The 16,823-nt window shown below is 31.6% G+C and overlaps 1 protein-coding gene across 2 annotated transcripts; it reads left to right on the top strand.

Annotated features, from left to right (window-relative positions):
- Positions 1 to 9,697: 9,697 nt before the first annotated feature.
- Positions 9,698 to 15,525, top strand: LOC110614567 (protein ENHANCED DISEASE RESISTANCE 4). 2 transcript variants are annotated; one of them, XM_043956930.1, is made up of 5 exons: positions 9,698 to 10,549; positions 11,173 to 13,453; positions 13,839 to 13,899; positions 13,987 to 14,227; positions 15,225 to 15,525. In XM_043956930.1, exons 1-5 carry the CDS (start codon positions 10,435 to 10,437, stop codon positions 15,236 to 15,238), a joined length of 2,712 nt encoding a protein of 903 aa, XP_043812865.1. In that variant the 5' UTR covers positions 9,698 to 10,434; the 3' UTR covers positions 15,239 to 15,525. The 2 variants fall into 2 exon arrangements, with proteins under 2 accessions (XP_043812865.1, XP_043812864.1); XM_043956929.1 differs by having other exon boundaries at positions 9,699 to 10,549; positions 14,004 to 14,227.
- Positions 15,526 to 16,823: the final 1,298 nt, after the last annotated feature.

Raw genomic sequence — 16,823 nt, 5'->3', positions numbered from 1 at the left:
GAGGGCCCCAATTTTGACTTAGCTTCCCCCAATCTGAATTATTTGATTGAAAGATATTTTTCTTTTATAATCTTGAATGAAAAATATTTGATAATTTAAATTTTAATTAAATTTATTTATCAAAATAGAGGTTTAACTGTTTATATAGCAGTCAACTCTCTATTAACAGACGCAAGCCAGATTGGAGCCCTAGTCAAATAGAGGCCACTTTATGTTTTTTTTTTTTTTAATTCAATTTTTTTAAAATAAAATCCTGCACAGCAGGGTTACTAATTAAAAAAATAATTATTTTTATTTTTATATTTTTATGTTATATTATTAATTTAATAATATTATTTATAATATATTTTATTATTTTTAACCTATTAAATTGATAATATTCAAATTAAATAGTACCAGTTACAAATTTACTAAATAAATTTTTACAAAATTTTCTCCAGCAATTATATATATCTAAACAGTTAATTTTTTTTATAATAATTTTTATTAGTTGAATATTTTTTATGATAATCGTTTTATTTTTATTTTTATAATATAATATTAAATATTTTATATTAAATATTAATATAAAAATATTTAATTATTATAGAACTCCTGAAAATTTTTTTTTGAAATAGAGGGTGGGGGAGTCGAACCTTTGACCTCACAAGACTACAAAGATGCACTTTCCACCAGGCTAAATCTCGGAGTGCAGAACTCCTAAAAATTTTAAATTCTACTCTTTCAATTCCCAATTCTTATTTAAAAAAAAATTATATTATATATATATATTAAAAGCAAAACTACTGGTTGTATTAATAAAATTATATCAAACAAAAAGGAATATCATCTCAAATAGAGAGACGAATATATCTAATAAATTCTCTAACCAAAGTATGAGCAATTAGACTAGTATTACGATGAACCCATCTAACAGAAATATCAGTTTAAGAATCTAACAAAAATTTACAATCATTTAAAATCAAACCCTTTATAAGATAATTTGACAAACATGCTTTTTAAGTGTCTGTCTAAACCATGTATAAAATAATTTGGCAAAGATGTTCTTTTTTTTTTTTCTCATCTCTCGAGTATAAATCATTAAAATTTTCTGAACAAAAACACAGAAAAGAATTTCTACGAGATAAAGCTTAAATAAGGTTTCAAGACTGACGTTATCGTTGCGATTCTAGAAACCCATAATAACCAGTAACTTCCATTGAACATTATCTCCCGAAACATCTGCATCAATAAAATTTGAAAAAAAGCCAATCCCAAAAATATATACATGACTCTTCCACGTTAACGAAAACTCTCCTCTTAATCCTTGTCTATTTACTGAGAAGCAACCATTAAAATGTAAAAAATTACAAAAAATTTCATACGAGAACTAAGAGTTTTTGTTTCCATAAAAAATAAAATGTCCGGCTTGTAACTAGTAATCAAATCCTTCAATGTATTAATTGTTCAAAAATTGTCGAGTTCTCGGCAGTTCCAACTTGCTTTCGGCTATCCCGACCGACCTTTGACATTATGAGCCGCTTCATTGTCGCCTGTCAAATTAACATTCGGAGGGTGTTGTTAGAGGCATCCTGTTGAGAGAAAGAAAACCTATAACAACATTATGTTTAGTGTTTCTTTGCCTTTTTTTAGCATCATCATTTATTCGAATTGCATTCTACTCATTAAACTTTCCAAAATTAACATTATTAAAAAACCGAAACAGATATTTTTTTACATCTAATTCCATAATAAATACCCTCTAAAGGATGCTATAAACCTACCAAAAAGGTCTGTCTATTCTGAAAATTGATTGGATTATATACGAGAAACATCCCCATCATATAGAAATTATAAGTAACGATCGGAATATTTCTGAAGTTCTTAATAGAGACAATAACTTTTTTTTATTTATCGATAGTCAATTGGGGCATATCGCCTTTCATGAAAAAGGAAAAGAAAAAATTAGATTAAAGGAAAGAGAAAAAGTGGAAGGACAAATAGACCAAAGAGGAAAATTTGAAAGATTATATTATATATTATAATAATAGATTTAAGTATATACATTATAAAAGAAAACAGTATACTAGATATTTAAAATTATGAAATTATATTACAATTCGTTTAGATGTGTATGATTCTATGAAAGTAATGTGTGGTTTATAATTAAATTTTTGAAATAAATATATAATAAATATGTTATTTACTTTTTAAATATAAATAAAATCTATTTAATTAGTTTTGTTATTTTTTACGAAACTTTTTAATTTTTATAATATAATATTAAATATATTTTATATAATATAAATATTTAAAGTTATAAAATTTAAATTTATATTTTATTAGAATATTCTTATACCGTGTACACATATAATTAAAGTATAATATTAATTTTATAATATTAGAATTAGATAGTATTAATAATATTTTTTATTTAAAAATTAATAATATAATATTAAATATATTTTATATTATAAATTAAAAGACAGTAAAAAATAAAATAAAATTAACTAAATATATTTTATTTATATTTAAAAGGCAGATAACATATTTATAACACGTAAATATTTTTTTTATAATACCTATATCATATTTTTTTTAATAATTATTTATTTAATATAAATAAAATTTTATAAAAGAATATATTAACAATTTATCAGTAAATCTTATAACAGGTATTGTTTATTTATAGTGTTATTATACTAATATGTTAAAATAATAAAATATATTATAAAAATACTTAAAAATATTTGTTATTCTATTATAAATAATTAATAAATATGCATTTTTAAAATAATAATAATGGAGAGAATTAAATATAAAATGTATATTAAATATATTATTATAATATAATAATAATAATTAAAAAATAAAAAAATAATTTTCAAACTCTGCCTCAGCAGACTTTCTTATTGGGCGATAGACTTTTTTTTTTTTTTTTTTTTTAAAAAAAAGAAAGAGACGCCTATAACATCTGTTAGAGATGCGCCAGGTATGAATTTAACTGCCACTTTGGTAAATTAATTTGATTATAACCTAAATTGTTAAATTTTTTTATTAGACTGAAAAAATAAAAAGTAGGAGATTTATTTACCTCTTAAAATTAAAAGTCTGGGACCTGGCACATGCCACTACCAAAAACCATCCATTTCTTCTCCTGTCTCTATCACGTGATGGCCACGCAGATCCAGCCATTAACGCTCAATGTTAAAGCATGTTCCTCTCCATGCTTACTCGTCGTGAGCTATGAAACCCACTAAACACCACCACTTCATTAAACACAACCTATGATCTTCCATTCGCTAATGCAACACAAGAACAAGAAAAAGCCAAAACGCCGTAGCTTTCACTCCCCTTCTCATCGCCACCAAACTCAGCCCTATCCAACACAGAGGACATAAATCTTATCACCTCCCTTTCTTCTCATCTTCTACAGAGTAGCTTTGTTCGATGTTATAGGCTATGGAGTCATCACTTCATTATTGTTTGATCCAATAACGGGTGATTCCTGCATGGATCTTAGAGGTATAAATCAATTAAGCCCTATCCAAAGGAAGCTAGAGTCGATAAAGGAAAAGCCTAGTCCACGGGAAAGCTTCTACATTTTTGTGCTACAGAATGAGGATCTACAAGGCGGGCCGTCAACTAAAGCCTGCTTCATATTTCTTAATTTTCACATTTATTCAACTAATATTAATATTTGTTTGCTGTCACGAGTTTATATTTGGTTGATATTTTTATTTAATTTTTTAAAAAATTAAAAATATTTTTTATAAAAGAAAATAATTTACTTTCTCTTATTTAATTAAATTATTTTTTAAAAAATAATAATTTATATAAAAAACCTTAATAAGCTGATTACGCAATTAAAGTGCGTAGCTAATCCTATAGCATTATAATAATTGGGTTTGGTTGTAGAAGCCAATTTTTAAATCAGCAGATCTGTCATTTTCTTCGCCCAACTCGAGCCAATTATTGGTTTTTTCTAGGCACCTACCTCAAGTTTATGTCCTAAATGACAATACTACCCCTGTAATTCGCATATTCCCCTCTGGTTTGTAGGGGCATTTTCGGAACCTCAAAACTGTATCCATTGCATAAAATCATCAGAATCTCTGTGCTAAGTCTCACAATGCAAGTTTAATTAATTTGTCAGCAGTCTATTCTTCTAGTTCTACGTTTTCCGCGAAACCAAACAAAAGACCTGCGGATTCCCATGAAGAAAACGTCAGAATCCCTAGAAAATGATGAGAAAACCATACCCATATGGGACTTAGGCAGTCCATTATATGATTCTTATGAGTTGGTGTCTCTCAGCCATCACATTGATCGCCATCTCATGATTCTGCCATCTCTTGGAGGATCAAGAAAACGGCCGTCCATGAAACTTTGTGCAGCTTCTGATGCATCGAATAATACCCATGTTCGATCTTCCATGGTTAACGCTTTGAGTGAATTTGTTAAGCAAAGATTGTGGAGGAGGAAAAGCAAGAATGGAGTTGGAGAGAAGAAGGTGAAAGCTGGAACACTGCTCTGTGGGTTCCATAAAATGTCTGGTTTGTGATTTGTGAAGGATGCAGAGACGTGAATTAATAGAAAACACGAGATAAAAACAGGTAAATGATCAGTAAGATTAAGATTATATGTAACTGATTTTTGTATTATTGGTTGGCTTTAAGAATGTCTGTTCTGGATCTATCTATCCTTTCGTACAAAATTTAACCTTGTTCTTCAATTTCTTCAACCAACAACTCTCACGTTGTAAGTGCATATCTGCATTTCATTTATGTATATACATGTATTGCTTTTGTTGATGATGATGGTTAGAATTTTGTTAGGTTTTCCAAATTCTAGAAATACGCAGATATCTTATGGAGCAAGGTGAGGTTGATGGCTAATTAAAACAAAAAAAGGAAATATTTTTTTAATTTTTTTTCTTACCAATGATTTCAATAATAATTCAAACAATTTTGTAATTATATATTGTCAAGAAATTATTAGATGCATATGCTCATACATATGTGAATCTCTTTATAAATTTTGAAAGATAAATATCATATGGGTTTTCTCAGTATGGTATAAAGTCAGGTCCATAACGACAACACTAATTAAAAGGTTAAAAGGCTCTTTCAACGAGTCAGCTCGGGTCACTCAACCATGAGGCTGGATCTTGATCATCCGGCCTCGAGGTCGGATCTCCCTAGGGTCAGTCTCTTTACCTCATGCCCGGTATAGAGGACCCGTAGGAGAAGAGATAACCGGCCCATATATCCAGTAGGCTTGCTTACACGCATACGGGGGAATTAAATGACCGTTACGCATAGAGCAAGTGTATGATATTTTCGTACGTTCGTATCTGAATAACAGAGACAGGTGACCCAATGGCAGTGAGACCGTTAGACATCACTGGCAAGCAAAGGAAAAGAATAAAAGGAAAGAAGTCCCCTCCTCTCAGGCCGGAACAAAACCATTGTAAAAACCTATTTTATGGAATTCAGAATATCAATATCTATTTTATTAAAAAATTCTCAAAACAATGTAAATAAATTATACAAAACATGTTTTTCACTTCCTTGCTTTGGCTCATAAGATTTTTTTATTTTTTATAACCACATATATAATTTTATTTGCATATAACGTGGAAATTCTTAATTTAAAAAGAATAGCGAACTTTTCATTTTAATATTTATTAGTAAAAAAAGACCATATTAGAAAAAGAGTGAGATATTAAAGTGAGATCAAGACTGGAAAATATTAATAATTAATTAATAAACAATCTCATATTAAGTAATTAATCAAATTAGGATATATATATAATAAAAAAAGGTTAGTTGCTTTCTGACTTTTATTTATAACTTTTTATAAATGATTTTTTCAAATTGCATATCCTTAAAATTATTAAGAAAAAATTATGTTTAATCCTTATATTATGAAAAAATATTATTAATTAGTTCATCATTTCGAAAAAATATATTAAAATGTTCTGATTTTTTAAAATTTTATTATATAGTCTTTCTATTAGTTTTGTTGTTAAATATTTTACTATTTCTTACATTTTAAAAAAAATTACTAATTAATCTTTTCATATTAAAAACATTTTAGACTAGACTTCTTTTATAATATTTAACGATTAATGGAATAGACTTTTTAAAATATCTCTCATCAACTAATAAATTTTTTTATACTATAAATATTAAATAGTATTTTTTTTCTTTTCTTGAATTATACTCTTATTTTTATTAGATACAATAAATTGTCATGCATTTTCTTAAAATCTATCTTATACCATAGGCTTGACATGATTATTTTGTGAGTAAAAATTTTAAATAATTATTATAAAATTATGCATAATTTTAAATTTTAAGAATTAAAAATTTTATAAATTAAAAAAGAAAGGAATCATTTCATTATAAACAAAACATTAATAAAAGTGAATTAAATTTTTATAAAAATTTTATAAAATTTTCAATTCAAAATTTCAGAATTATTTGTTTAAAAATTTTATAAAATTTTCAATTCAAAATATCAGAATTATTTGTTTTCTTTTAATTTTTTTATTGATAGATTAATGATAAAAATTGAAATTGAAAAATAAATGAAAAGTATTTCATTATAGTATATTGATTTATTTTTTTTGAAAGAAAACATTTGTGGTTTTATTATTGTATTAAAAAAGTCACAATAAAAAAAAGTAGATTAACATAACAAACTCGATGGGTACCCATTATTAATAAATGGGCAACTACATTCGAGACCTACAGTTAAAACAACATTTAGTATCAACGATCTCACTTAAAAGAAATTTACAATTACTAACAATCAATTCAAATGATGATCTAAGGGTAAACTCTGATGAATTAATTATTTGAACAACTGAAAGAGCATCCGATTCAATCAGAACCCGCTGCCAACCTTTACTCTTTATCCAACTTAAAATTTCAATAATGCCTACAGTTTCTGCATTTTTGTAACGACCCCAAAATGGACCGTCACCGGCGATAGGATTCAGGTCGGCTTAAGGCCGAAAGAACCGGTAGCAAGCCTGCTAAACTCTATGTGTACCTTGAATACTCATACATGATCATACATTTTCTGTGAAAATAAAAAACTCTTTTCTGAACCAAGGCATTCTGGTGCCGGACTCTAGCCGGGTATTACAATTTTTTGCTGAGAAGAAACTTGGATAACGCCAGACTTTAGCCGCCACAAACTCCCTATATGAGTCACTTACAACAGCACCTAAACCCACAAAACTCATACTCGAACCGGTAGATGCATTCACATTGACCTTCATCTATTCTTCTAGTTACCGTTGCCATGAACGTAGATGGTTTGAACTTGGTGCAATAACAGTAGCTAAAAAAGAAGCAGTAGCAGCAGTCGCTAAGAAAGAAACAACAGTCCAATTTTGTAGAGTTCCTATTAATTCACAATGTCCAACAAACCATGAGTATTAATTTGTATTTATTAACATAGACAGACTGAAACAAATACAGATAACAACTAATCCATCAATGAATTAACACATGAATACTGCCATTTTATATCCGTTTGCATCCAAACTTCTTAAGCAAAATAATATTGAATTAAACTATGCATTATAGTCTCACTTCCACACTAAACAAATCGGACATACTAATAGACTTGCATCTAACTGTCGTTGAAGCACAAGACACCACATTCGAATCACGTAATTTTTTTTTAAAATAATAAAAAATGAATAGAGAAATATATAATTTTTTTAATAAGTTAATTTGTTTAATGCATCATTTTCAGTTAGCTTTTATTAATAGAGAATAATTAATAAATGAATTTTGAAAAATAAATATTTGCACCCATAAGAAAAAAATGATATATATTACTTTCGTGTTATAATAATTATCGTTTTAAAATTTTTTTATTGTATATTATTTGTTATTTTAAAAATTTTAAAATAATATTAATTTTATTTCCATAGGGAGATAGTATATAGAATTGATACAGTCTTCAACTAAAATTTTGACAGCAAATTAGCATTTCTCCATTATCATCAAAATATGGAAGGATGATGTAACAAAACAAATTGCATTTAAGAGATGTAAAATCACAGAAAGCAATTTGTTTAGAAAAGAGACTCCTAATAAAGAGCTGCCGAATATCAAGATCAATAGCTTTCACAAATTTGTTAATGGTGCTTGTCATACAATAAATGACCTAGCTCTTACCATTGGAGCTCACCTACCAAGCTTTTTTTATCAGTTTCTGTCGTTTTTAATTTGTCTATCCATCTATGATTAGTAGTATTTAGTGGGTTTGATAATCGAATTTAATTTATTATGATAATTAAAAAATTCATTATTTAATTTCAAAATTTATTAATTATTTAAATTCTAAAAAAATACTAAAATATCTCAAACGTCTTAAAAACACAAGCGACTTTACAATAATTTTATAATAAATATAGATTCCTATAATAATTAAATTAAATTATTATAAAATTTTGAATATCAAACAAGGGCTAACCGAGGCTGACATCTTGAATTTTTTTTACTCTCAACCTCAATATTGAGGGTTGATATCTTAAGAAAAGATGGAATGAGAAACATTGATTTCCATAGGGAAAAAAAAACAATTAAGTAATTATTTATTAATTAATCTGATCTGTATTCAGATTAGGTGGAGTGGAGCCACAAAGGAGAATATATTCCTTCCATCACTTCCTTCTTCTTTTTTTGTCAACCAAACTTACATCAACTAATGTCAAGTATATTTTCATTATTATATATCCATTTGAATTGTCTATTACATCATTTTTATATATAAATAAAATCGAATATTAATTTATTTTTAATTTTAGTCCTCTTAAATTTTAATAAATTATAAAAAAAATTGATTTTAATTTTGAAGTATATAGCGTATCTAAATGTAAGTAGTGGAATTATTGGTTTCCATCTGTGCACTACGTGGTCAGCCTTTTCACGCACTCATTGTGGATGACATGCTTTATATGCATGTCCCAGACTCTGCCATATCTTTCCTTCAGTTTTGCTCCAACAACAGCCAATGGTCTTTCTCGTTCCATTGCCAAAATGAAAATTAACAAAAATATTATACGTTGCACTCTATTATAAATTATAATCCCAAAACTACTGCCAAAATTAAAAACTAATATCGCAAATTAAAATCTAAGACTTATTACTAAATTAGGTAACAAGCTTTGAAATTTATCATTGATTTAGGAGACATTTAACTATTATCTTCCCAGTTTTCCCATCCAATGAAGTATTGGTGTGTTTTTTTTCTTCTTGCGAGCTCCAAAAGTCAAAACGTGGAATACTGCTGGCAGACGCAGTGACGCAGTTTTCAGAATTAGAAACAGTAATAAGCAGATAGTTTTGTGGGGTCTACGTGCCCCACCACTCTCTCGAATCATCTATTTTTATTTTCTTACAGACTAGTCTAGTCATCAGTCATCACCACCCAATCACATACTACTTTACTTTTGTCAGTATTCTCTCTCTCTCTCTCTCTCTTTTCCTTTTAAATTTTCTTTTATTTAACTCGACCTTTTTCTTTTCACTCCTTTTCACAACGGCCAAATCTCTTCTTTTTTCTCATTAGTCGCTACCACAAAAATCGATATTTTAATATTTTCTCCAAAAAATTAATTTTAAAAATAAAGACAGAATAAAGTTAAAGAAGATGGAAAAAAAAAGCGTAGAAGACTGGAGACTGGAGACTGGAGACTGGAGGAGAGTGCCTTCAGAGTTAAGAGTCTAATTTCTGCTACTTCCACTCACATGCCAACAGGAAAATCGGAGTGTAAGAAGAAAAAAACGGAGTGTTCTTGGCCGTGTCCTGCAAAAGGTTGTCGATTTACTTTCCTTTTTCGCTTTAAAGCCGGGATTCTCCAAAGACGACATCTGCTGTCGTTGATCAGACTGGTCCTTCTAAAGCGACACCGTATTGAAGGTTTTGCAATTTTCCCGTGAGGTATTGTTAGTTCAACATTGGAAAACGTTCCACGGCATCCCTCTTTCCAGATGGACAGAGAAAAAAAAGAGTATAAACTCAGATTTCTCAGAGCTAAATTATCCTCGAATAGAATTTCAGACTCTTAAACCAATTCTAGGTTTCTCCCGAGATTATTGCCTTCTTAGTTTTACCTTTACCTGTTTGGATGCGGAGAAAACTATCACATTAAATAATAGAGAAACTCCCTTTCTCCACACAAAATTGCTTCTTCTGTGCTATTCGAGCTTTCATCTTCTTAGTAGGAACTTAAGCTTCAGCTATTCCTCACTCGGTGATCTCATCCTTTTTCATTTTTCTTTGCTTTCTTTTGTTGCTCTTCTGGTTTAGAAGTAACTCTATCTCTTTAATGTAAGCTTCAAAAGGACGGTTTTGGTTTTGGTTTTGGTTTTGGGCGGCCTTAAAAATCTTTGAAAGGTCGCTGTTTATTTGAATGTGTATATAATGGCGGATTCCACGAAAGTGAGGCTCGTACGTTGTCCAAAGTGTGAAAACCTTCTTCCGGAGCTCGCCGATTACTCTGTTTATCAATGTGGTGGTTGTGGTGCTGTTCTTCGAGGTACAGTTTTGCTCAATTTTCTGATTGCTTATGGGTGTTTTTATCTGTATCATTTAGAATTGGGTCTTCACTTATACTGGTATTTTCAAGAGAATTGAAACTATCCTTTGATTCACTTAGCCTACACCTGTATCTTAATTCCATTTTCTTCCTATTGTCTATTATGCTGTCTTGTTTGGTTAATGAGAATGTTGGGAAAACTTTGATTTGTCAAATTAAAAATATTATAGTTCTTACATAATCGGAAATTTAAAATTTTCGGAGTTAGTTTTCTCCTTTGTGTTGTTACGTTGTATTTTTGTGATTAATGATTATTGCCTTTCTAAGTTTTTACAATTTAAGCAATCTAATTGTGCATCATGCTTAACTTGGAGGAATTTTGTTCTCTAATGGGTATACCTCGTTATTGATAGAGAAATGTATGATTATTTTTTTGTCCAGTTTGCTCTAATCCCTATTAATTGATGCTAAGACGTATGAAATCTGAAGAAATCAATGTACAGAATCCTTACTGTTTGACTATGCATAACATAACTATTTATGGAGCATAAATTTTATTTTCGGCATCAACTTTTTTTTTTCTTCTATATTTGTTGTGTAATTCTTGATTATACGAATTGCAGCAAAAAATAAAAATAGGGACACAGATACTTCATCGCAAAAGTTAGAAGAAACTCGGATTGCTGGAGTATCTGCAGAATTGCAAAATTCCTTGGAAAAGGGAGTTATGGAGTTGAGTGATTCTTCTGATGTCGATATTAAGTCCAATGCTGGAACTTTGAGTTCTGATGAAAAGAATCCTGAGAAGATAGGTGATGCTAATCAATCTAAGGCTACAAATGGTAAATTGGTAATTGAAAACGATCTTGATATAAACATGAACAGAGATAATTTGGGTAGTTCTGTGGGAAAAGAATATGACTGTTTGAATTCTGAAATCAGAAATACAACTAGGTCTGGTAGATCAGGACAGATGTCGGGCTGGGAACGTGGGGAGAGTGGTGAAATGGAGGGGCATCAAAGAGTCATGAGAACTGAGGTTGAAGGTGTGAGATTTTCTACTTCAAACTACTCAGACGAGGGCCCTTCTAATTACAATTTGGAGTCTTCCTATGGTAATGGAGAGCCATTGGGGAATCATGACGATCATGTTGGAGCTAATAAAGTTCAACACCTTAAAAAAGATCGAGCAGAGCTTCTCAGGAAATTGGACGAGCTAAAGGAACAACTCAGTAGGTCCTATGATGTGGCTGATAAAACCAAGGAGAAGCTTCCTATTAATGGGAGGATGGCTCCACCAGATTCTTATGCTGATTCTGATACTTGGTTTCCAGCTGCTTCATCAATGCCTGATAGAGCTTCGATGCAGTTTTTTGCTCCTGATAAACATGCAGCCAGGCCTCCTTATTTCCAGCATCGCCCTGATCCCTTTCCTTATACCAATGCACATGAAGTGGCCATGCATAGTTTCCATCCTTCAATGGAGAAGTCAAATCAGATTCCTGGATTTGGGGATACATTTGTGCCCAAAAGAGCTTCACATCAGTTATCTGGACAATACCAACAACCATCCTGTCAATATTTCTCTAGGCATATCTTTGACGCTAATCCTGATCCATTTGAGCCATACACATCCAATGCAACCTTTCGCCAGCCCTCATGTTCTTGTTTCCATTGTTATGAGAGATATCAGGGAGTTTCAGCACCAGTTCCACCCATCCCTTTCTGTAATAAAAGGTTCCCTGATGTTTCAAACAATCCTATGCTGTACCAACGTGAAAACCTTGGGGCTTTTGGTCCACATGTTCACAATTCTAGGACTACTGTTCCTCCATTGGATTTTCGTGGTCCCCAGTCCCACACAAGATGGCCAAGTGATCATAACTCTGAAATTGGTGGTTTTGCTCGCTATCGACCTCGGAGAGTGGTATTAGCCAGTGGTGGTCGATGCTATCGTCCCATAATTGGTGGTGCTCCATTTTTTACTTGCTTTAATTGCTTTGAACTACTGCAAGTTCCCAAGAAAGCATTGCTTTTGGGGAAGAATCAACAAATGATCCGGTGCGGTGCATGTTCTACAGTAATAAATTTTGCTATTGTAAACAAGAAACTTGTTCTTTCTGTTAACACAGAAGTAACACAAATTGCAACAGAGGATGATGATAGCTTTACAGAGATGCTTAAAGAAAATACTTCATACTCCCATGGCCGTATGAGCAGGATAAATGCTAATTTCTCTTCTGATGATTATGATGATTCTGGTTATGACTTCCAAGCAGTAGATACGGATCCAATTGCATTATTAACAGGCCAGGGTTTTAACTCAATGAATCATCAAGAAATGAATAACTTCCACACTTCATCTCCAAGTACCTGCGAGGATGATACCAGTCCAGATGCTTCGATTACTCCAAGAGATGTCATCAACTCTGTTCAGCGGCCAGTTAAAGATGGTCTGTCCCCACCCCTTCCTGGTTCACCTCTTCAACAGCATTTTGATTATTCAACCAACAATAATGTGGTGAACCGACTTGGGAAGGGAAACAGAAGTAGTCGCTCAGATCAAGAAAAAGTGGTGACAAACAAAAATACTGCACGCCAAAATTCTATGAAAGAGGCATCTTTGGCTACTGAGATAGAGGTCCCATTCCATGAGTACTCTAATACTGTGGTGTCCCAAGATTCTGGGGATGCAAACAGAGAGGACAGTCATTTGAAAATCAACAAAGGAGGTGAATCTTTTTTTGCAAACATTATCAAGAAGAGCTTTAAGGATTTTTCCAGGTCAAATCAAACAGATGAGCGTGGTAGAAGTAATGTTTCTGTTAATGGCCATCCAATACCAGATCGTATAGTTAAGAAGGCTGAGAAGTTAGCTGGACCAATCCATCCTGGACAATATTGGTGAGTACACATTCACAATAATCTATCATCAAAATAGGCATGCTATCATCTCAATCCCTCCCCCACCCCCCACCCCCCACCCCCCCCTCCCTCCCTAGGATAAGCTAGTGAGCATAGAATGGGATAGGAGTAAATTTATAAAAATTGAGCTGCATAAAGCCTTACTTGGTGATAATCCATTTGCTTTGTGTACCTATTAAATAATGTTCATGAATGAAATTTTTAGTGTTCATAATTTTTTATAGTATGTGGACCTTTGTGTTGCAAGTGTTGCATAGCATGACCAGGATGCTTATTTTTTTCGTTGCTTTGATTTTACTCCTAATATGTGAAGGTAGGAAATGTTTGTATTGATAGTTTGCCTTTTGCTATGTTCATGAACCAGGTATGACTATCGAGCTGGATTCTGGGGTGTCATAGGTGGGCCCTGTCTTGGAATAATTCCTGTAAGATCAACTTAATTCTAGCTGATGTTACCTCACCATTTGCTACTCATATTTTTATTTCATTTGTGTAATATTTATTTAAAACAGATGTCATTTTGTTTCAGCCTTTTATTGAAGAATTCAATTATTCAATGCCTGAAAATTGCGCTGGTGGGAATACTGGTGTTTTTGTTAATGGTAGAGAACTTCACCAAAAAGATTTCAATCTGCTTACTGGTAGAGGACTCCCAACTGATAGAGACAGATCTTACATCATTGAGATCTCTGGAAGAGTGCTGGATGAAGACACTGGTGAAGAGCTGGATTGCCTTGGGAAGCTTGCTCCTACGTAAGTGTCCTTTCTTTGATGGCCTTAGTTTCTTTCCCTTGTTAGGTGCTTAAGAATGAAATTCTCTTTTCTGTTCTGTTCTGGTTGATCATTGCTTTAGAAATTAGATTTCATATGCATGCTTTGGTCAATGATAGCACACTTTAACATAATAGGAAAAGGAAAAAGGGTCATTTGTTGCTATGTGATGGGAAAAATGAAGGGGTAAATAAAAAAGAATCACAAGTGGCACATTGGTTTTATGCCATAAATTTGGACTTTCCAGAATATCATATAGGGCTACATTTATTTTCATTCTGATACTCATTGAATATATAATGCGAAGGAATTGTTGGTTAGTGGTGATTATTAGGTGCAAAACTGTTGGCTAGTTGGAGATGGTGATGTTCTGAAGAAGGTAAAGTGATAGTGTGGAGTTATATCTTCTCTATATTCATCATGCACCTGGAAGGAAAGGACTAAGTACATAGTTCATGGTTATGTATAGGGATTAGTTGATCAGCATAATTTTTATACAAGTTATTTTTAGGTTTTCCTTGCTGATATTCTCTTGATAGAGCAGCAAGCCTCTCTCATTATTTGGACGTGTGCAAAATGTACTTGGTCAAAGTAGGGAGTTTTTCTCCTTATTAATGCCTTACAATTTGCTTTGGCCTTTCGTCCAGGATCTTGGCCGATCAACTCTAGTGCAATTTGTCATAATAGAACTTTCCTCCTTTTCCATTACCCCTTTGATGATGAAAATGAACCATCTTTCCTCATGGTTTTTGAGATGAATTTGATTCTGTTCAACTTACACCTTCAATGATATGGCCAGGAGTTTGTGAGGCTTAGTTACATTAGTATAATGCTGTTGAAATAGCTGTTATTGACTTTATCTGCCTATTTAAGATGAAATGATACTTATGGAAATTGCAAAGATCCTAATAATATTTAAGAATAAAAGTTAATCAAATGGATGATTATACCCTGAAGCACAATCTTTCCTCCTGAGCAGAGTTGAGAAGGTAAAGCATGGATTTGGCATGAAAGTTCCAAAAGCAGCTGCATAATGAAAGTCTAGGAGACGCAAAGTCCTAATGTGACTTCTGGCATGTGGTAAAATCTTAAGCCTTCCTGTACTTGAATTTGAAACACCATCTTAGCAGATGTGTTAGAAGAGCGTGGAGAGTTTTTCAGGCGTTATACTACATGACTGATGCTGTATTGGATTATCCTATTCAATTATAAGGCCATTGTCCATCCTTTGATGATGTATTTTAATTTTTATGTGGCTAATTGGCGGTGATGTTGTGATATGCTTTGCATTTTTGGATGTAAGTTTGCAATGCTTTTTCACAATCAAACATCTTCATATTAGGGAATTTACTGTTTAGTTCCTTTAGTTTAATGAAACTATCTATTTAATCCTTATATTTTTAAAAATACATTAGTAAATTTATATCTTTTTGAATCGTAGAATAACATATATTAGTTACTTTATTGGTAATGGATAAACAAAGGACTTGGTTTTGGTAGTCTAATCAGTTGAAGATTGGAATTGGTAAAGAGATTGGTCTACCAATCATTGATCTATGAGTTACAGAAGCAGAAAGAAAGACATGCAATTTTCTTGTTTGTAGGATCCTTTTGTACGTGAAAACAAGAGTGTAGCCACCATTTCATGGGGGACATGAAATGGGGTCTCCTTGTTGGGCTCACCTCAATAATGACCACAAGGCCCCACTTTATTGTTAATGTCTTGATAAGCTGTGATGCCTCTCTATAGGAAATCTCTATTCCCCCAGGAGACTAGGGATTAGCCTAATCTCATTCGAAGCACATCACAGAATTGGACAGCATTCAGGCCCTGAAACTAGGGATAGATAAGGTATTAGTGAAAATTACTCTATTTGAATATAAATTTATTTAATAATATATATTTCGAATTTCTTTAGATTCCAAAAATTAATTTTATAAATTTTAATAATTAAATAAAATATCATATCCTATTTACTTATTTAATACATAAACTTCGAATCCATAACTGTATACGACCTAAGTTTGTGGTAGGGATAAGTTAATGGGAGACATTTAAACAATTGGTTTGGAAGGTGTGGTTTAGCTAAAGATTGAAAGCTTTTGGTTTCCCTAATTAGTTGATAGGGCCCTTTCGGTCCCCACATGGGGCCTCACCAATCTTATCCAAGGCCTCTTAGCCTCCCAATATTTGCCTAGGCTCCTACGCTAGTACTTTGTCGTCAAATGATTAATAATCCCATATGAACCCTTCTCATTTTTAATTTAAAAAAAAAAAAAAAAAAACTTAAAACAAGTTCAAACTTTGAATTTGCATCCAATTTCATGATCTCTAAGATATTAATAATTGGACAATGAAGCCAACATGGTCTTAATAAATTGGAATATTTTATTTGACAATTGAGTGGCTCTTAGGCCTAGAAGATTCGTGAATCGACACAGCCACACATGCCATGCTCCTCACTATCAATAATAATCTCTAATATCTTATTGTATTTGTATAATATAATACTCCATTTGAAGCATGTTTCTCTTCTCTTCTCCTCTTCTCTTCTCTTCTCACGGTAAATACGGATCA

Source organism: Manihot esculenta, chromosome 5 (assembly GCF_001659605.2).
Source record: "Manihot esculenta cultivar AM560-2 chromosome 5, M.esculenta_v8, whole genome shotgun sequence".
Taxonomy (NCBI): Eukaryota; Viridiplantae; Streptophyta; class Magnoliopsida; order Malpighiales; family Euphorbiaceae; genus Manihot; species Manihot esculenta.
This window is presented reverse-complemented; position numbering and strand designations above follow the sequence as displayed.

Coding starts and splice junctions, on each gene's coding strand:
- LOC110614567 (XM_043956929.1), top strand. CDS start 10,435: ATGGCGGATTCCACGAAAGTGAGGCTCGTACGTTGTCCAAAGTGTGAA. Junction 13,454..13,838: donor ATCCATCCTGGACAATATTG/GTGAGTACACAT, acceptor TTCATGAACCAG/GTATGACTATCGAGCTGGAT. Junction 14,228..15,224: donor CTTGGGAAGCTTGCTCCTAC/GTAAGTGTCCTT, acceptor CCTCCTGAGCAG/AGTTGAGAAGGTAAAGCATG.